This window comes from Paroedura picta, chromosome 7, assembly GCF_049243985.1.
Source record: "Paroedura picta isolate Pp20150507F chromosome 7, Ppicta_v3.0, whole genome shotgun sequence".
NCBI classification, from domain to species: Eukaryota; Metazoa; Chordata; class Lepidosauria; order Squamata; family Gekkonidae; genus Paroedura; species Paroedura picta.
The window spans coordinates 43,902,046-43,923,972 of NC_135375.1; the positions used below are offsets into that span (position 1 = coordinate 43,902,046).

Consider the following 21,927-nt stretch of genomic DNA (forward strand, 5'->3'; position numbering starts at 1 on the left):
TACTGGAAAAGTCAAAATATTTAAAAATGGAATTGAAGTATAAATGTCAATTTAGGAATCAAAAACAAATTAGTATTTCCTTTTAAAGTCACTTATAGATACTCTACCCCCTACTACTTAATTTAAAGAATATCTTTGGAGAAAATTTCTTTACTGGTTCTAAGGAACTAACCTTCTCATGTAAAAGGAAAAGAGAATTACTGGGGCTAAAATGAGGTCCTCTCGGCAGAAAAACTGGAAATTAGTTTTGCTACCTCACAACCTTGAATTAGCATCTGTAAAAACAGGAGCAGCACACTTCTAAATTGAAAATACTAAGAATACATTCTGCAAATCTGATTATGCCAATTATCCTCATGCAGGTATACTTATATCTTGTGTTCATTCTTCTGGAAAGTGTCCATTTCAAAACTATCATTAAATGATAGTTTGCATTTGTGCAAAATTATTTCTGTGTACTGGCTACTGGTAAATCTCATCAGAGTTATTTATACTGTGTCTCTCCAGTGGGGAACCAGAGCAGCTTACACTGTTCCCCTCCATTCTATCATTAAAACCACCATGTGAGGTAGATTAGGCTAAATGTGTATGCCTGGCCCATGATCACCTCAGCAAGCTTTCATGTCCATAGTAAGGATATGAACCTGGCTCTCCCAGATCATGATCTGACATTAACTACCAATAGCTCCCATTTCATTTAAAGCAGTTCCTGAAATTACATGGCTTGTCATGACTTGCATGTCTCTTGCTTCTGAGAAATTGATCTCACAGATTGCTTTTCTGTCACTGGGGAAGTCTTAACATTTTCACTAACACATACAGCTGTCAGAATTCACACGAAGAATCATAATAAGTGGTTGACAGTATGTTTCATTATTGTTTGCAAACTTACCCTTGTGGTTCACATAATTTCACACTTTGCTGTTAATCTGTAACCACCTCTGTATTTTTCCAAGGTTCTTATGCATCCACTTGATATTTTCTTCAATGGTTTCTATTGCTTGTTCAACAGAACGGAGCTGAGAGCTTTTTTGGTCAAGAGAGCTGAAGAAGTCTTTTACCTGTTGAATTAAAATTATAAACTTAGGAAAATAAATTATTGTACCACTTATTATTGTAGTGGGATTTTAAAAAGAAATGGTCTGTAGGAAAGTCTACCCTAAACTTTTTGCATTCACATTATTTTGCTGTGAGGGATTTCCTGGTTATTGGAACTGTTAAGAAAATACGTAGCTGTAGCCCAATTTTATATGAACTACGCACTATTTCCTTCTGCTTAAAATCAACACAAAATGTAAAGTTGTTTATTGTTTATGGGTTAACAAAATTATTTTGACAGGTTGTATCCCAAGAACCCAAAAGATAGTCCAACTTTCCTTTTATGATGAGCTGCCTAGGGGAATATATAGATGGCCACAATGCCACCATATCTGAAATCAAATTCCACTGTCTCCTATCTCCAGTATTTTTGGTGTCCTGTAATCATTGCATTCACAAAACTTGTTGTCTTGTTGCATTGCTATTATTGGGCATTAAATTTTTGGTCAAAATTAACAATTTCTCAACATTATAGTTTTGGTCCAAGCAGGAAGAGCCATGTTTCCTAATGTCTGCAATTTTAAGATCAGAAGTGCCTTGTGACTACTACGTTATATACAAATCTATAGCAATACTTCAATAGTTAAAAGTTTAAGCCACCTTCTTCCCCTCCCCATTTATGACATATTTACCTCCTCAAGCTGTGCCTTTGTAGAATACTTATGTGTTACTCCAATAATCATGTTTGCAATGGTATGTGAGCCAAGATCAAACCTATAAGAACCACAACAAATGTGTAAATTTCTGATTTTGTGCAGTGAAAAGCAGGTAACTGCAACATCTGAATTCAGGGCTAGTAAAACCTTCAAGTCTATTTGAGTGCAGCATCAACTTAGAGATCAACAAGTTTTCTGAGGTATGAGCTTTCAAGGGTCAAAGATCACTAAGATGCTACTGAACTTGAATCTAGCTGTTTTACTGCAGACCAACACAGCTACAACATTTAAAACTACCACCTACTTTTGTACAAGTTTTGGCCAGTTCTCCTTCAGGAACTTCCAAGCCAATAGATAACCATCAGGGTTTCTTCCAACAGCCACAACAATATTTGGAAGATCTTGAGTCTTTATAATGTCACCTTGCAAAGCTTGATCCATCATCCTAAAGAAATGACCAAACAAAATGTATATAACTTTTAACATTATGTGGAAAAATCGCATTTCCAAACTTCATCCATTCCTAGCAAGTAGCCTTTGAAGTAATATAACCCTCTTGCCCTCTTCTCTCCCTTATGCATAGTATTTCCCGTTTTTCTTTTGTTGAGTATCCCCTGTATTTTCTTCTTGTTTGTGTATGAATGTCACACTCGGCTGCTTTATGAGTACTTTGATGCTGATGCAGACAAGGGAACTAATAAAAGAGACAAATTCGTCTTACATTCAACTTCTGAAATGGCACATGAAGGGTTTTGAAAGTTCAAATTATTTAACTTAGAGGGGGAAAGTCCATGTGGAATCAGGGGTAGGATGCAGAAAGATGAATCAATAATAAAATTGACATAACTTAGTAATCCAGATAATTTGTTGCCGACAAGTGTTTCTGCTATTCAAAAAGGTCTTTTAAAACTTTGTGGAGAGAGGTTCTCTTTTCAGTTTCTGCTTAAACACTCATGCATAGGTTTTTGGCTTAAATGGCGATCCTCTCTGATAGTCTCACTCCTTTTGCCTCCTTTTCAGCCCACAACAGTTTAACTGTCTCTTCTTCAACTGTCAGTTCCCAACTGTCATTTCTTATTGACTCCCACAGAATTCTGTTTGTCATTCAAAGGCAACTCTGTCAGACATTAACCCTTGACAATTCATCACAGGCCACTTCAAGAGAGCTTTTCTACACAAGAAACAGAGTTGCACTGTACTAAGTAATTCACAAAATTAACTGGATAAATTATTAGGGACTATGATCTATACCAGTGGTTCCCAAACTTATCTGGCCTACCGCCCCCTTTCCAGAAAAAATATTACTTGGCGCCCCCTGGAAATTAATTTTTTTTAATTTAATAACTATTAATTAATTTCCAGGGGGCGCCCCCGAATGCACCTGTGGCCCATCGCCGCCCCCCTGGATCGCTGCAGCTCCCACCAGGGGGCAGTAGCGCCCACTTTGGGAATCACTGATCTATACTATTACATTTAAATTGCTGAAACCAGGATCCTTCTATATAATTTGCATATACATATATATATATTATTTGTTTATTATATTTCTATATTTCTATACTCTTCAGGCTCATTTAATATGTACCATCTAATGGGCCTTGTTAATACCTATGCTTTGTTTCAGTTTCAGATTTCTAATTAGTTCTACAACCCCTAATCCTACAGTATTGTTTACTGACTATTGATTATATTGAATCCTAAGTGAGAAAGGTAAATAAGATATCTGCCATAGGAAAAGACTTTAGCATTCTTTGTAAAGTAGGGACAGAAGACAGAAATAGGACCCTCTGATTTAAACACATGGCTTTTAGCATATGTTTTCATCTAAGCCAGCCAAAGAATACAAAGCCAGCCTAATATTTAATTGCCTGTCTGTTTACCGGTTCATTTGTATAGCTTTCCCCCCTTCTGTAAGGTACTTTGGGAAGAAATGTGGAATATAAACAAATGCTTATGTGAAATTGTTTGATTTCTCTTCTCGCTGTAACCTGGTTGTTATATGACATTTTATTCACAAGACTCCCCTCTATATCAACTTTATATAGACTAGAAAGTTCTGCTTGAGGAAGAGGAAGAGCTTGGAGAGGAGAGAACTGAGAGGGGACTTGATAACCATCTTCAACTATTTAAAAACCTACCATATCGAGGCTGGAGCAGAGTTGTTTTTGCCCCGGAGGGATGGACCAGAACCAATGGGATGAAATTAATTCAAAAGAAATTCCGTCTAAACATCAGGAAGAAGTTCCTGACAGAGCAGTTTCTCAGTGGAACAGACTTCCTTGGGAGGTGGTGGATTCTCCATCTTTGGAAATTTTTAAACAGAGGCTGGATTAGCCATCTGACGGAGAGGCTGATAATGTGAAGGCTTAAGGGGGTGGCAGGTTACAGTGGATGAGCGATAGGGTTGTGAGTGTCCTGCATAGTGCAGGGGGTTGGATTAGATGACCCATGAGGTCCCTTCCAACTCTATTATTTTACGATTCTATGTGTTTTCATGAGTACAAGCCATAGGCCTAAATGAGACAGAATGCAGAAAATGGCCACAAGAGCCAAGCACCTACACAATCCCTTCTGTCCACCCACTTACAAGATCCCTAAGTTCATAGAATTAGCATTTCTGCCAGATGGCTATCTAGCCTCTACTTAAAAACTTCCAAAGGAGAACCTACTACCTCCCGAGGAAGCCCGTTACAGTGAGGAACTGCTCTGTCAGGAACCTCTGGATGTTTAGCTGAAAATTCTTTTGAATTAATTTAATCCCACTGATTCTGGTCTGACCCTCTAGGGCAGGGGTAGTCAAACTGTGGCCCTCCAGATGTCCATGGATTACAATTCCCATGAGCCCCTGCCAGAATTTGCTGGCAGCGGCTCATGGGAATTGTAGTCCATGGACATCTAGAGGGCCACAGTTTGACTACACCTGCTCTAGGGCAACCGAAAACAACTTTGCTCCATCCTCTATGTTAGCGATCCCCAACCTGTGGGCCGCGGACCACATGTGGTCCTTCAACTAATTGGAGGTGGGCCCTGAAGGACGCCTTCTCCCCCCCCCCCAGGCCCTTTACTTCATCCCTCCCGGCCCTTTACAACACACTTCATTGTTGTGGCGTGTCTGTATCTTATTTTGAAGGGATGTTTAAACATTACCATAGCAATCAGAGAGTGTTAGGGCAGTGATTGAGAGTAGAGGAGTAAACTACCCCCCCCCCACCGGGCCTCAGTAAAAGGCGTTGAGTGGTCCCCGGTGATAAAAAGGTTGGGGACCACTGCTCTATGTGACAGCCTTTCAAGTACTTGAAGATGGCTATTGTATCACCTCTTAGACATCTTATCTCCAGGCTGAACAGACCAAGCTCCCTCAACTTTTCCTCATACGGTCTCCAAACCCCCATCATTTTCAGTGCCCTCCTCTGGACATGTTCCAGTTTGTCTACATCTTTCTTCAGTTGTGGTGCCCAAAACTGAACATAGTACTCTAATTGAGGCTTAACCAAAACAGAGTAAAGCAGTACTATCTGGACACTACACTCATTTTGATTCTTCCCCAAATCCCTTTTGCCTTTTTAGCCACTGAGTCACACTGCTGACTCATGTTCAGTGTATGGTCTACTAAGACCTCTAGATCATTTTTGCACATACAGCCAAGACAGGTCTCCCCCATCCTGTAATGATAGATTTGATTTTTCTTAACTAAATGCAGAACTTTACATTTATCACAACTGAAATTCATTTTATTCATTTTAGCCCAGTTTTCTAGGCTGTCAAGATCATCCTGTATTCTGATTGTCTTCTGATGTGTTTGCTAACCCTCCCAGTTTAGTATCATTTGCAAATTTATAAAGTACCCCCTCTATTCCTTCATCGAAATCATTTATAAATATGTTGAACAACACAGGCCCCAGGAGAGATCCCTGAGGCATTCTACTTGTCACTCTTCTCCAAGAGGATGCTGAACCATTAACAAGCACTCTTTGGGTGCGATGTGTCAACCAGTTATCGATCCACCTAACAGTAACAGGTTTCATACTGCATTTTACCAACTTATCAACAAGAATATCATGTGGAACCTTATCAAAAGCTTTACTGAAATTGATATACACAGCATTCCCCTAATCCAGCAAGGTAGTAAATTTCTCAAAAAAAAGAAAGCTGACATGATTTGTTCTTGATAAAACCATGTGATTCTTAGGAATCACAGCCATCTGGTCTAGTTGCTCAAGGACCGACTGATTGATGATTTGTTCTAAAATTTTGCCAGCTGTTAATCCTAAAAATCTGATTCCCCATCCCAGCACCAGGGGCACTGATACTCTTTCTCAATTCCTTGATCTGATTCCCTACCCCAGCCTTTCTCAACTATTTTACCACTGATAAACCCCTGAGACATTCTTCTGGCTTCAAGAAACCCCAGAAGTTATGTGATCATGCAGAAAACAGTTGGGAAGCATAGCTGTGTACATACTCACCCACGGGCCTTCCCCTTCTCACCCCCTCCTGGCCCACCATCGGCCATTTGGGGAGGGAGTGGTTAGTAGACATGACCATATATGGTCATATCACCTGATAAAAGTTTAACATGTTAAAAAAAAGTTGAATTAACTCCCACCCATTCTGGAAACCCTTCCAGTGCTGTCAAGAAACCCCAGGGTTTAATGGAACCCTGGTTGAGAAAGCCTACTCTATGCCTATAGAGTGGTCACAGAACCAATATGTGTGAATAAAAAGTACAACTAGTGCATGCATTAATAACTGAGATAACCATTAAAGCTTAAAATGCATTTTTTAGTTCTATCATTAAACTGTTATAAAAACTGGTGTGGCTTGAGCATTTACATTTATAGCTCTTATATTTAATATGAGCCTTAAACAACATTTGAAGAATACTCACCACTGAAGCTTTTCCTTATTGGAACTCAGGGAAAGGACAAATTTAATCTGGCTTTTTTCAGCACTGAACTTTGGTAGCTGGTATTTGCTAAAAAGGAAGTCCCAGCCTTCATCGGTTTGTGCTCCAACCGCATATACTGCTAGTTTAATATCATTGGGCAAACTGTAAAAAAAGAGAAGATATTCCATATCTTCTTATGAATCCAACTGTAGACTTCAACATTAAATTCAGTCATAATTTTAGTCCACGTTGGGACCTCAGTGGCCAATGTGGTAACCTTGAAATTCAGCAGCAAAAGGACTAGCATAGGACTAGTATAGAGTGAGTATGGAGAAACCTTGCATTCGATCACAGTCCATTTATTACCTACCTTTCATTCTGAGATGCTCAGGAGACAGGTAGGCATATAACCATTTTAAATAATCAAATGGTGTATGTTGATCCTTTACGTTCTATTCAGTGATTTCTGTATGCATACACCTTCTGGACATTAATACCCCAAAATATCTACCCATAGCCCCTACAAATACATATCAATCTGGCTTTCCTCGTTCATGTACGCTGTGCAAGAAGACCAAGAATGCAGATTCTTGTGTGTCTCGCACCTTCCTTCCAACTAATCATTTTCTCTTTTCTGGTCTTCCATGGGGAACCCTTGGTAGAAATGGGACACCCTTGGTAGACAAAACTCTGCTGCACACAGCCTTGGACTTTATACTGCCTGATTTGCCCTGACAGTGTCAAAGTGTCATACTTCTTATGTAAAAGTGAAATACGTACTGTAGAGTTCCATCAGAGTCCTTCCACTCCATAAAATACTTTGTAGCTTTGTCCACGCATGGCTGGTATTTACGCACACAAGCAAAGCCAAGAAGGGTACTGCGAAGTATTCGTTCAGCCATGGAGCCCTCATCAGTCCAAGACTGTTTGTCGATTATGTTTTTAAAGATATTTATTAAATACCCCTAGAATAATTTTACAAAAAAAGTCAGTCAGTTGAAAGAACTGTCAAAAATAAATAGTCAAAAATCATGTTGCTTATATCCTTTTAAATAAACTAAAGTGTAAGTAAACAAAAATCTGCTCAGCTAAGTTCCTCTGATGACAAGAATGAACTATCATTCAAAGAAGCAGATATTTTAAGATTCAGACTGAAGCACAATGGAAAAACAATTAAGAGTTGAACCCTAAGCAGCTGGAGTCTTCTGTTAAAGTCAGTTGGTTAAGAGAATAACTTTGAATAGGACTGCACTACTCAAGCAGGCATCTTCTTTGACCATCTGAAGCTGATGTACTCTGTTACATGGGATGTAAATGTCAATGCAGCTCCATGCAAGTACCAAGCTTACAAAGATTTGTTTACAAGGCTATTTGGAGTTCAGAGCCAAGGTGGGCAGAGTATTTCCGTTGCCTCAGAGCAGCCTTTCTCAGCTATTTTACCATTGAGAACCCCCTGAAACATTCTTCACACTTTGAGAAACCCTAGAAGTAGCACGATCACACAGAATATGGTTAGGAAGCTTAGCAGTGTACACACCTACCCAGAGCCCCACCTCCTCCAGGCCCACCAGGGCCATCAAGAAACCCCAGGGTTTGATGAACCCCTGGTTGAAAAAGCCTGCCTCAGAGGGTTCAGACTCCAACATATACATTGAAAAATATCAGAATCCAAATAGCTACAACATTCCACCTTTCCTGTTCCCATTCTCATGAGGAGGAGAAATCCATGTACAATAGAAATCCGTGTAATAACAAGATGTCTGGTCTTCCTCCTCTCCAAAGACAGAAATACAAGCTACATTTATTTCCATTATTGTTTTTTCCAAAGGGTACTTTCGGGCAGGGGAGAAGAACACCACAAAGAGAGTGAACATTTCAGAGTCTGTCTTCCTCTACTATTTTCCTTCTGAAAAGTACAAACCTGCTGCAGCTGTAAGTTTACTATCTGATACAGAAAGGGGGTAAAGTAGGAGTAAATGTAAGTATATAGGGTATTCTGTTTTGTCATTGTGTTTGGGTCACTTGTGTAATACTTGGCAGATGAAACAGAATTCTTAATATTCAATTCAGTATGATTGTGTTTGGTAGTAAATCCCCCATACTTGCCCATCACACTCCTGGTCAACCTCATTAAGATTCAAAACCATACTCAGGTCAACAATACATTGGTTCTCTTTGGCACGCACACAATGTCTCTATAAAAGCAACCCCTTGTTCTGCTTCAGACTGAAGACAAGGTAAAGGGGTGTGCCGTTTTCAGGCTAAAGGCCAAGCTGCATTTGGCTGGTTTACTGGCAATAACCTAAATATGTGAGTGATCAGTCTGCAATACCATCATTTATTCAATCCTATTGTGTTTTACCTTTAATTGATTGGCTGTGTCACTCGTGTCCCCTTTCTCCAGCAGTTTGTATATAGGAATCAGTTCATTCAATCCTTGAGACACAGGTTTAACTTTTGATTCATGTCTTAGGTATAAAGTTAAATCAAGAGCTTTGGTAATGCACAGCTTTTCAGCACTGAAGGAAATGGAAAAGACTGTGTTACACCCTAGACAAGTTGTTTAATTGAGTGGATTTTTATTGTGAACAGGTGCTGAACCCACACACAAGCATCTGGAAAACATTCTTCTTTTCAATAGCTAAGTTCCTGCCTGGCTTTTTACACCTAGCAATCATAGGTATTTGAAAACGAGCATTTAAAAATGGACCCAGTAGAAAATCAACATTGTTTAGGATGCTGCACAGCTGTAGCAGTTGGTTCACTGTGTTTTAAACAGAGAAGGTCATTAGACAATAAAATGTGCTGCTGCCTGATTTACCAGAGTCAATGACATGAGAAGGACTGAAGGTCTTGAACAACAAGAAGATGAGAATCAGTTTTCATACTCTGAGCCGTTACCTCTTTGGCTTGTTTCTCATACTCAGCTCACAGTTCACTTTGTTTCTCATTGGTGGCCTGAGTTTATTTACAGGTTTATCACACGCTTAATTAACACAGCTGAGGACCTTGTATCCCGTTCCCATCTCTTGACACCAAAATAGTATTGGACATTCTGGTTTCTACCTTAGCTGTTTGAGGCTTTTCCTTCCAGATAACAACTCAAACCCTGTCTTTGGTTAGATTTTGACAAACCTCAGCCACTGACTGCTGCAAGAACAAAAAATAAGTTTGCTTTGGAAGGGATGCAAATCACTCCTACTAATTTTGTACCATGTGCTCTTAGCCGTGTGTATTGGAGAGCCAATACGATGTTCTGGTTCAGAGTGTGAGGTTAGTAACTGGAAGAACTAGGTTCAAACCCGCACCTGGTCATGGAAGTTTGCTGGGTGACCTTGAGCCAGTCACACTCCCTCAACCTAATCTAACTGACAAGGTTGTTGTGGTAAAAAGGAGGAAAGAATGATGTAAGCTCTTTTGGGCCCCCCTTGAAGAGAAAGGCAGCGTATAAATAAATAAATAATACATAAATAAGATTGGCTAGCAAATTTGTTGGTGTTATAAAAAAATGGAAGGGGTAATCATTTTCTAACCAGTGTGGATTAATACCACTTTGAACAAATACCTTTCACTTGCAAACTAAGATATTTGATGGTCTGGAATTTACACCTTACAAGGAGACATTGGGAGAGTTGGGAATGTATAGCTTGGAGAAGACAAGGGCAATGGTTGACATGATCACACTTGGGACAACGGGAATAGGATTCCCGTTAATAACAGTGACTATGAGAGAGAAAAACATTCATCTCCAGCGAGAGCATTATATGAAAGGTGCTCATCTTTCTCCATCAACAGGGCAATGGCAAAGGAACAACTGAGGCTCATTTTATTAGACTCTAGAGAAACAGCCCTGAGCCTTAGGGGAGGTTGGTATACAAATGTAATAAATAAATAAGTAAATAAATAAACAAACAAAATAGCTATGTTTGATTACGTAAAAAGTAGACATGTTGAAGAGGGGGCCAACATGTTTACTGCAGCTTTAGAGACAAGCAATGGGTTCAAATTATGGGAAAGGATGTTCTACTTAAAATATTAGAAAGCATTTTCTGACGGTGAAGGCTGTTCATGGAATATGCTGCCCTGGATGATGGTAGAGTCTCCGTTTGAAGTTTTTAAGAGGAGATTGGATGAGCAGCTGTCAGAAGTGTGAGTTTCTTAAGTCCCTGAGAAGGTGGGCAGTTGGACTGGATGGCCCTTTGCAGTATCATCCAACTCTGTGCATTTCTGATCAATCCATACATCTTTTGTAATTACTGTGGTAATGATCACAAGACCCATTTCTTAGGGAAACAAGTCCTTTGTCAAATGAAAGTGTTTTCAAGTGCTGTGCTAGCAAAAAGTGTACGACTGCCTGCAAGCATCGAAGGGGAAGACTAGTGCAGCTGGCATTTCTACTTGGAATAAGAATTGTTGTTGTTATGTGCGAAGTCGTGTCCGACCCATCGCGACCCCATGGACAATGATCCTCCAGGCCTTCCTGTCCTCTACCATTCCCCGGAGTCCATTTAAGTTTGCACTGACTGCTTCAGTGACTCCATCCAGCCACCTCATTCTCTGTCGTCCCCTTCTTCTTTTGCCCTCGATCGCTCCCAGCATTAGGCTCTTCTCCAGGGAGTCCTTCCTTCTCATGAGGTGGCCAAAGTATTTGAGTTTCATCTTCAGGATCTGGCCTTCTAAAGAGCAGTCAGGGTTGATCTCCTCTAGGACTGACCGGTTTGTTCGCCTTGCAGTCCAAGGGACTCGCAAGAGTCTTCTCCAGCACCAGAGTTCAAAAGCCTCAATTCTTTGACGCTCGGCCTTCCTTATGGTCCAACTTTCGCAGCCATACATTGCAACTGGGAAGACCATAGCCTTGACTAAACGCACTTTTGTTGGCAGGGTGATGTCTCTGCTTTTTAGGATGCTGTCTAGATTTGCCATAGCTTTCCTCCCCAGGAGCAAGCGTCTTTTAATTTCTTTGCTGCAGTCCCCATCTGCAGTGATCTTGGAGCCCAGGAAAATAAAATCTGTCACTATCTCCATTTCTTCCCCTTCTATTTGCCAGGAATTGAGAGGGCCGGATGCCATGATCTTTGTTTTCTTGATGTTGAGTTTCAAGCCAACTTTCGCACTCTCCTCCTTCACCCGCATCAACAGGCTCTTTAGTTCCTCTTCACTTTCTGCCATTAGAGTGGTATCATCTGCATATCTGAGGTTGTTGATATTTCTCCCTGCAATCTTGATCCCAATTTGTGACTCCTCTAATCCCGCATTTCTCATGATGTGCTCTGCATACAAGTTAAATAGGCAAGGCGACAGTATACAGCCTTGCCGAACTCCTTTCTCAATTTTGAACCAGTCAGTGATTCCATGTTCAGTTCTCACTGTTGCTTCTTGACCTGCATATAAATTTCTCAAGAGACAAATAAGATGCTCTGGTATTCCCATCTCTTTAAGAACTTGCCACAATTTGTTGTGCTCCACACAATCAAAGGCTTTAGCATAGTCAATGAAGCAGAAGTAGACGTTCTTCTGGTACTCCCTAGCTTTCTCCATGATCCAGCGTATGTTGGCAATTTGATCTCTAGTTCCTCTGCCTCTTCGAAATCCTGCCTGTACTTCTGGAAGTTCTCGGTCCACATATTGCTGGAGCCTAGCTTGTAGGATTTTGAGCATAACTTTGCTAGCATGAGAAATTAGTGCAATGGTGCGGTAGTTTGAACATTCTTTGGCATTGCCCTTCTTTGGGATTGGAATGTAAACTGACCTTTTCCAATCCTGTGGCCATTGTTGAGTTTTCCAAATTTGCTGGCATATTGAGTGTAGCACTTTTACTGCATCGTCCTTTAAGATTTTGAATAGTTCAACTGGAATGCTGTCACTACCACTAGCTTTATTGTTGCTCAGACTTCCTAAGGCCCATTTGACTTCACATTCCAGGATGTCTGGCTCCAGGTCAGTAACTACCCCATTGTGGTCATCAGGGATGTTAAGCTCGCTCTTGTATAGTTCTTCTGTATAATTTTGCCACCTTTGTTTAATCTCTTCTGCTTCTGTGAGGTCCCTACCATTTCGGTCCCTTATCATACCCATCTTTGCATGAAACGTTCTCTTCATATCTCCAATTTTCTTGAAAAGATCTCTGGTCCTCCCGATTCTATTGTTTTCTTCTATTTGTTTGCACTGTTCATTTAAGAAGGCATTCTTATCTCTTCTAGCTTTTCTCTGGTATTCTGCATTCAATTGGGTGTATCTTTCTCTTTCTCCCTTGCCTTTCACTTCCCTTCTCTCCTTAGCTATTTGTAAAGCTTCCTCAGACAGCCATTTTGATTTCTTGCATTTCTTTTTCTTTGGGATGGTTTTAGTTGCTACCTCTTGTACAATGTTGCGAACCTCCATCCATAGTTCTTCAGGCACTCTGTCTATCAGATCTAATTCCTTAAATCTATTTGTCACCTCCACTGTGTATTCGTCGGGGATATGATTTAGTTCATACCTGAGTGGCCTAGTGCTTTTCCCTACTTTCTTCAATTTAAGCCTAAATTTTGCAACAAGAAGCTCATGATCTGAACCACAATCAGCTCCTGGTCTTGTTTTTATTGACTGGATAGAACTTTTCCATCTTTGGCTGCAGAGCACATAGTCAATCTGATTTCTGTGTTGACCGTCTGGTGATGTCCATGTGTAGAGTCGTCTCTTGGGTTGCTGGAAAAGAGTGTTTGCTATGACCATTGTATTCTCTTGACAAAATTCTACCAGCCTGTGCCCTGCTTCATTTTGTACTCCAAGGCCAAACTTGCCAGTTATCCCGGTTATCTTTTGGCTTCCTACTTTAGCATTCCAATCCCCCATGATGATAAGCACATCATTTTTGGGTGTTGCTTCTAGAAGGTGTTGTAGGGCTTCATAGAACTGATCAACATCATCCTCTTCAGCAGCAGTGGTTGGGGCGTAGACCTGGATCACTGTGATGTTGAATGGTTTGCCTTGGATTCGAACTGAGATCATTCTGTCATTTTGGGGATTGTATCCCAAGACTGCTTTTCCTACTCTCTTATTGATTATGAAGGCCACTCCATTTCTTCTGCGAGATTCTTGTCCACAGTAGTATACCTGATGGTCATCTGAATTAAATTCACCCATTCCTGTCCATTTTAGTTCACTGATTCCTAAAATGTCGATGTTCAGTCTTCTCATTTCTTGTTTAACCACGTCCAGCTTGCCTTGATTCATGGATCTGACGTTCCAGGTTCCTATGGAATAAAAATCTTTACAGCATCGGACTGTCTTTTCGCCACCAGTTACTTCCACAACTGAGCGTCCTTTCGGCTTTGGCCCAGCCGCTTCATTCATTCTGGCGCTACTCGTACTAGCCGTCTGCTCATCCCCAGTAGCATATTGGACACCTTCCGACCTGAGGGGCTCATCTTCCGGCGTCATATCGTTATGCCTATTGGAACTGTCCATAGAGTTTTCATGGCAAAGATACTGGAGTGGTTTGCCATTTCCTTCTCCAGTGGATCACCTTTTGTCAGAGCTCTCAGCTATGACCTGTCCGTCTTGGGTGGCCCTGCACGGTATAGCTCATAGCTTCACTGAACTACGCAAGCCCCCTTGCCACAACAAGGCAGCGATCCTTGAAGGGGGGGAATAAGAATTACAAGGAATTAATTCTGAAATGTACTGAGATCTCAGATTTGGAGGTCCTCTTCCCCATCATTAGTATTATCATTAATCTCCTCTGTTCTCTCAGGAATAACCTAAACCCTTGAGTGACTCTAGAGTTCTATTACTGCATATGATACACTCCATTTGTTGCATTATGACACTGTGTCATTCTTCCCTCAGCTGTGCAGAACATCAATAACTCCGTTATCAAAGTGCCAGGTGACATGTATGCTCCTACTCCCTTACCTCACCAGCTGGAATACACCGTTGATAAGGCTGGTTCTGTCACTGCTGCTGAATGCATCATGGTTCGTTTTCAAAAGGCGGATAATTGCGTCCCAGCCATCATCTCCATAGTGCACAATATAATAGCCATTCATTCCCACATTGAATTTTATCCATTCCACTTCTTCTGGGAGGATAAGGCTATCTGTGACCAAAACATAATTACAACCGTTTCTCTGCGGAGTGCAACCCGACTACATTACTCGCACAATGATTAAAATAACCGATCTACTATAGATTAATGCTAATTTTAATGGCTTCATGGATAAAACTTGCATTTATTTATTTATTCATTATATTTATACTAGATTCAAAGCCCATTCTTAAGAATGGGCTTTGAAGACCCCCCCCCTCCTGCAGTGAGGTGGCAGGCGTGCTCGGCGGGCCCCAGGGATGCCGTTCCCGGCCCCACCCCCGCCAATGCCGCGGCTTCCCCTGGGCCCTTCAAGCAGGCCTGCTGACTCAGTGAGGTGGCGGGCCTGCTTGGCAGGCCCAGGGGAAGCCATCCTCGGCCCCCTTCCCCAGAGGCGAGGCCAGCAGCCAAAGTGACTGCCTACTCATTGTGGTTGGTGCAGCTTCTGGTCAGAGCTCTGGCTTGTGCTGGTTGAGGGCCCAATTGGAAGGTGCTTTGTGCCTTTCAATTGGGTCCTCACCTGACTGGTTAGAACTCTTGTCTGTCCAGGTGAGGGGCCAATCGGAAGGCGCTTTGCGCCTTCTGATTGGCCCCTTACCCAGACCAGCCCCGCCCACTTACCCCTTAACGAAATATGATACCGCTCACCATGCGGTTCCAGATTAGTGTTTCAGTGAAGGGAGTGACCCTACAGGTTTAATTCAACTCTGAATCTTGTATCTCCTTCTTTCAATAATAAAACTGCTTAAATCTGAACACACTGTCTTATGCCCTTTAACTTGAATGAAGTCAAACATACCTGTTTTGGTTGTCAGCAAAAACCTTTGAACAATGTTGCATTTACTGGTAATGTAAGTTAGTGGGATGTGCCACAGGTACCTATAATTGATTTTAAAATTGTTATTCTTAGCAAACACATCAGATGCTTACTTCCAATACATAATGTAAATGCAGTAATATGATAGATAACTGAACAGCATGAGCAGGGAAGGTATGCAGGAGTGAAAAAACCTTTTTCCTGAATATTCTGCTATAGAAACAAGCTTGCATCTCAAAAGATAGTTACAGTTATTGGTTGTAGCATCCTGGCTTTTGTCCTCTTCATATGTTACCTAAAATGATGTTCACGCAAACAAAATGTCATGTATGTATAAGCATGGTTGATATGGGGGGGGGGGAATGTTTGTTCTCTAGAGTCTAATAAAAAATGAGCCTGAGTTGCTCCTTTGCCATTACCCTGTTGATGGAGAGAGATGAGCGCCCTTCATATAATGTTCTTGCTGAAGATGAATGTTTCTCTCCCTCATTGTCACAGTTACTATTGGGAATCCTTTTTGCAATGTCCAAGTGTTCATCATTGTCTTTATATCGTGGAGTGCACCCTTAGTCCAATGCTACAAATCAGAGGAAAAAAATTAAAAGAGAGGCTAGAATACACATACATAGGTCTGGGTACTTCAACCCCCGGGTTGTCATCTTCTTTTTATAATAATCATTTAAAAATATTATTTCCTCTAAATTCGAAAGATTCAATCCCACTGCTTCAAAATACACATGGACATTGGGAGGCTTCATCACCTTCTTTATGTGGCCTACATACTATGAAATGACGGGCAAAACAGCCTGCCACAGGAAGGATGAGGTGCTTAAGAGAAGTGGCTACAGCTCATTGTCCAAGACATCTACTCCATGATCCTTCACAATACTGTAGAGCATTCTGGAATAGGGATGTGCGCTTCAACACAGCCACCTCAGCGATCACCAAAGCCTGAGGCAGTGCATAGGAGTGCCATGGCGTGGAGAGGAGGGACAGTGATGACGGTGCACCAGCTGGCGGCCGCAGAGTTCTGTGCCTGTGTGCGGCTGCCAGCAGGCACGCCGCTGCTGCCGCCATCCCCCTCTCTATACCGCCCCTCCTCTCCCCTCCTCGGGCTTCAGTGATCGTTGAGGTGGCAAAGCTACACCAAAATGCACATCCCTATTCTGGAGTGCACATTATTGACTCACACACTGCTGCTGGTCGAGTTGACATCTTTTTGTCTGCATGACCTTACAGCAATGTCACAATTTGCTACTGAGGAAATGGTAATTTTACCTAGTGAAAGTGAATTTTCACCCCTGGGAGACAGCATTTTCAGACTTCTGAATAGAAATATGTAATAAAACACAAGCTCACTGAAGTTGAGATTGTCTCCTGGCTTCCAGCACAAGCCCCATCTTCTGCTTGACTTTTATGGGTGTCACCTGCAGGACAAATCTTTAAGAGAAATATTCTGTGTTATCTACTCATTTATAATAATAACAACTTAATTTTTATAGCCCACCCTTCCTATTTGCCAATGTTGCTTAAACCAATTACTCAATCAGCAACATTTTAAAAATGATGGCACTGTTTGTGAAAATATTAATAAATACTTACTTCTGACAGGCTGTTCCACAGGTCTTCACTTTGTGTATTTTGATAACTAAATCGTAGCAAATAGTTTATAATGCCAGCTTCAAACTTCTTTGAGCCAAGATAGTCCCTAAGCATATTAAGAATACAAGATCCCTGCAATGAGAGGAATAAAGGAATGCAATCTACATTTGCACACTTGGTATCTGACTTAATAATCAGTCTAATAATCTAATGGCCATGTTTCCTGATTAGGGCACTCCTACATCCTTATATGCTTTCATATTTGTTAGTGGTGGTTTTCATTTCAGTTGTCTTTGTTGGTACAAATCTCCTCCCTCTCTTTCTCACATGCCTCAATATGACCGTTTATGCACTGGGCACTTTACTACCCCAGTTCTTGTGCAGGAGCACAAATAGGGGGCAGATGAGGTGCACTGGGCCAAATGCTCCCCCGTGTGAGTGCAGGAAGAGGTGGGGCCACCTGCCACGACTAAAACTCCAGCCTGTAACCCAGCATGAAACCTCCAGTGCATAAACGGTCTATGTGACTTTCAGATTTACAGTAAAATCATAGTTGTGCACGATATCCAAAACACAAAATATTGTTTGCCTCCTTATATCATATCAGGATTCCAACAGCAGATGTAATTCTGATTTGGAGCAAAGAATGCAAATAACCGCATGAGGGTTAGTCAAAACAATCCATGAGAGAAGGGAGAAACAAGGAGAGGAAGATGAGTTCCTGAAGCTTATTCCTGTAATAACAGTGGTGCCAAGGACAACCAAAGTTCATGAAAAATCAGACACTTAAGAAAATCCATCATCAGCATCATGATGTATGAAAGGCAAAATGACACTTAAATAAAGGATTTTCCTGTCACAGAGGAAGAGGGCCACAATTTTAAACAATTCCCACCTCTCACTGCAGCCCCCCACTCTGACATCCGTGAGTATCTGAGAATTCAGGTGTACAATTCTAGGAGACCTAAAAGATTCCAGTGAGAGGTGGGAAGCAAGGACGTTGCCAAATATATAGTGTAGCTCCATGCACTGCAACATGATTCAAGCTAAAATCCTAATTTGCAAACCTCATCTAGAATTTGAAATCTTACATAATTTAGATTTTAGTAATTACATCATATACTTTATTTTTATAGCTTGCTCTTCTCAGTTGGCTCAAGGCAAGTAACAACAAAAATATACAAAATAATACATTTACACAGATATGATAGTTAAAATATGGGATTAAGATTTAAATTATAATATTAAAAGCCACTTCCTAAAAGTAAGATTTGGGGAATCAAAGGGAAATTTCGGTGTCACAATTTGTCACTTCTTAAATTTATTTCCCTAAACTGTTTCATATAATTATGGAGTTTGTTCAAATGTTGTGATAAATTTGTATCGTATTCTATATGTGGTAAATTGGATATGTCATTATTTACCAATATAAATTACCATAAAAAACACCTCTGCTATCCGCTAACCTGTTGTTAGACTGAACTTAAAAGCTAATAGAAAATTATCTTTGATTGGAATAGATAAAATGTAGATATACTTTAGTCAATACGTTTCTTATTTTACCTTATCATAGGAAACCTCATCAAACATTTCTTGAATTTGAGTTGGATCTTCAACAGCAGTAGATATTGGGTGTGAGGAATTTAATGCATCCACCTCCATGGCACCAAAATACTTGTCCAAAAAGAATTCTTCCTAATAAGCCGGAAACATGTTGTTCATAGATTTTGAAATTCACTTTTGAAATACATACCAAGGACTCAACTGAATATAAAAGTATGAAATCTCTTAACTGCGGGGGTGGAGTAGATTAAGATGGAGCCTCAGCTTTGAGGAAAAGATTTTAATGCTTCTGGCACAAAATTTCCTCCCCCACCCCAACAGCTGTGTAAGATGTGGAAGAAAACATATAAGAACTAGAATCATAGAATCATAGAGTAGGAAGGGGCCATACAGGCCATCTAGTCCAACCCTCTGCTCAATGCAGGATCAGCCCTAAGCATCCTAAAGCATCCGAGAAAAGTGTGTATCCAACCTTTGCTTGAAGACTGCCAGTGAGGGGGAGCTCACCACCTCCTTAGGCAGCCTATTCCACTGCTGAACTACTCTGAGTGTGAACTGATGCACTAGATCAGAAAGATGATACAGGCTCTGATCTGAATGCCTCCCTCAGGCCACTTGTTTATTTATTTATTTATTACATTTTTAGGAAACGGTCCCTTGAAGCTCAAGGCAGTTTACAGCATAGATTCATAAATTCTATTATAATGTGAGGTACAATACTCCAGAACAGTGGTCCCCAACCTTTTTATCACTGGGAACCGGTCAACCCTTGACAATTTTACTGAGGCCCGGGGGGGGGGGGGTAGTCTTTTGCCAAGGGACACTGTCGCCAGCTGAGCCCCTGCTCCAGTTGCTTTCCCGCCGGTGCCCCTGACTTCCCGCCGCCCGCTATGGGGCCCTGCCAGCATCAGCTGTGCAGTGCCAGGCCAAGGAGAAGCCCCAGCCATGGCAGCCACTGGAGAGCACCAAAGGTGAGCTGGCGGCAGAGTGGCAGGGCAGCCCCCAAGGCAGCAGCCAGGGAGGAGGATGAGGAGCTGCGGCCCGGTACCAACTGATCTACGGACCGGTACTGGTCCCCGGACCGGTGATTGGGGACCACTGCTCCAGAAAATTAAGAAATTGAACTCAGTAACTTGTATGACACTATAAGCATTCAAACTGTTAACCATATAAGCATATAGCCATAACGTAGCTATTGCCAGGACTGGTGATGCCATTATGTATTTAGTGGGTGTATCTGATGTAGAGTGGTTCTGGGGGACCTACCCCTTACCTTTTTATTTAACAGTACAAGCTGTTCCAGATATTCATAGTCCATTTAAACATTTGTGTTGTTTTAATGTACCAAAGTCCAGCCATTAAGATGGCTGCTAAAGCAGTGATCCTGTTCCTTTGTGTGGCACAGCAATACTGTACAACCCTCTGCTGTGCAACTGTTCTGTCTGGAATGTGGGTGACACAGCAGCCTGCTGTAGATCAGACGGGCTTACCTTGCAACAGAAACTGAACTACTTGTTCTCTTCCATTTGAGCAATGTTCAAGCAATGCATAAATCAATACTATTACTACTAATAACTATGATATTCCACTAACAGCTCTCATCTAACTAAAGAACTAACTTAAAATCAATATACAGGGCAGCAGAATACTTACAACTCCCAGATCTGGATCGGTAATGTTTACTGACACATATTCCATAAACTTTGCAAATCCTTCATTCAGCCAAAGGTCATTCCACCACTCCATGGTGACCAGGTTTCCAAACCACTGTAAGAAAGATCATCTCATAACTATAACCCAAATTTTTATGATTGCAATTGTGGTAATTTGCATTTTGAGCAGAAGAAATTCTACCTATCAACCATGTCCTACACTTCCTAGAAGTAACAATCAATATGAAAAGGTTCACTCCACAGGGATTAGGTCAGGAATGCGATGTTGTCTCCTGTGCCAACTGTCAGGGCCTCCCTATAAAGGTTTGCCTCCATGCCTGCTGCTGAGTGAAGCTGGACTTCCAACAGGTGAGGGCTGCTGACATCAGTAGTTCGTATCAGCACTAGGTAAAGGTAAAGGTATCCCCTGTGCAAGCACCGAGTCATGTCTGACCCTTGGGGTGACGCCCTCTAGCGTTTTCATGGCAGACTCAATACAGGGTGGTTTGCCAGTGCCTTCCCCAGTCACTACCGTTTACGTACCAGCAAGCTGGGTACTCATTTTACCGACCTCGGAAGGATGGAAGGCTGAGTCAATTTTGAGCCGGCTGCTGGGATCAAACTCCCAGCCTCATGGGCAGAGCTTTCAGACTGCATTTCTGCTGCCTTACCACTCTGCGCCACAAGAGGCTCTTCTAGGTACTAGGTACTCCACATCTAATCCCTAGAGAAAGATTCTGCACTTTCAAAGTGTTTCCACTAACCCTCAGCAATGTCTATTTGCCACTCTCTCTCTCTGACTCTACCAAAATCTAAAATCCTGTTTCTTAACAGTACCATACATCAATCACTTCCCTGCAACTAGGTGGTAACTGTTTCTAAGCCCTGAAGGGTGCTTAGACTGATTCATTTTTTAATGCAGGCAACAACTATCATTAACGTTATCATTCTGGTGACAGAGATTCTGGCTTGCCCCATTGCTGCCAGCATCAAACTTTAGGCCAGGGCCACAGAACTGACAGTAACAAAAATTTCAAGCATACAATAATATTAATTATTAACCAAGGGCCCAATTCAAGGAAAAGCATTTTAATCACACATAACCTGGTGAAATAATAATCACTATGTTGAAGATTCTATTTGTGGTCATGACATCTATCATGGAACAAAGATCCCTAATCACCGGCTTTTCACAATTTACACACAACTTCAGAACTCTAATCCTGCAGCCAATTAACTTGTTACATCCCTCCAATTTCAGCCATCCAGACAATAAAAGACATAATTCTCACTTTCACATTATAAACCTGAGTTGTAACTTACTTGGTGAGCAAGTTCATGGGCTACAGTCATAGTAATAACAAGTCTAGCTGATGCTGATGATTTTTCAGAGTCATATAACAAGGCACTTTCCCTGTATGTAGTCAGTCCCCAATTCTCCATTGCTCCAGACTGAAAATCAGGAATAGCAACTAAATCTGCAGAGAAATTATTCTGAAAATGTTATATGCTCACACCACTGAATTAATCAATGCACATACAACTAGCACTTTCTTCCTTTGAAAATGATTCCCATCGGATTT

At 41.3% G+C, this 21,927-nt stretch overlaps 1 protein-coding gene across 1 annotated transcript in view; it reads right to left on the reverse strand.

Annotated features, from left to right (window-relative positions):
• ERAP1 (endoplasmic reticulum aminopeptidase 1) overlaps positions 1–21,927 on the reverse strand; it is a 35,061-nt gene that overhangs the window by 3,813 nt on the left and 9,321 nt on the right. Inside the window, exons 6-19 of the mRNA XM_077347668.1 lie at positions 21,668–21,822; positions 20,346–20,459; positions 18,693–18,824; positions 17,130–17,261; positions 16,887–16,967; positions 15,947–16,104; positions 15,510–15,589; positions 14,539–14,722; positions 9,005–9,161; positions 7,423–7,607; positions 6,643–6,804; positions 2,059–2,199; positions 1,731–1,812; positions 893–1,061 (exon numbers count right to left, since the gene is read on the reverse strand). Of these exons, the coding sequence (XP_077203783.1) occupies positions 912–1,061; positions 1,731–1,812; positions 2,059–2,199; positions 6,643–6,804; positions 7,423–7,607; positions 9,005–9,161; positions 14,539–14,722; positions 15,510–15,589; positions 15,947–16,104; positions 16,887–16,967; positions 17,130–17,261; positions 18,693–18,824; positions 20,346–20,459; positions 21,668–21,822 (1,913 nt within the window). The 3' untranslated portion in view covers positions 893–911. The remainder of the gene's footprint in view (positions 1–892; positions 1,062–1,730; positions 1,813–2,058; positions 2,200–6,642; positions 6,805–7,422; positions 7,608–9,004; positions 9,162–14,538; positions 14,723–15,509; positions 15,590–15,946; positions 16,105–16,886; positions 16,968–17,129; positions 17,262–18,692; positions 18,825–20,345; positions 20,460–21,667; positions 21,823–21,927) is intronic.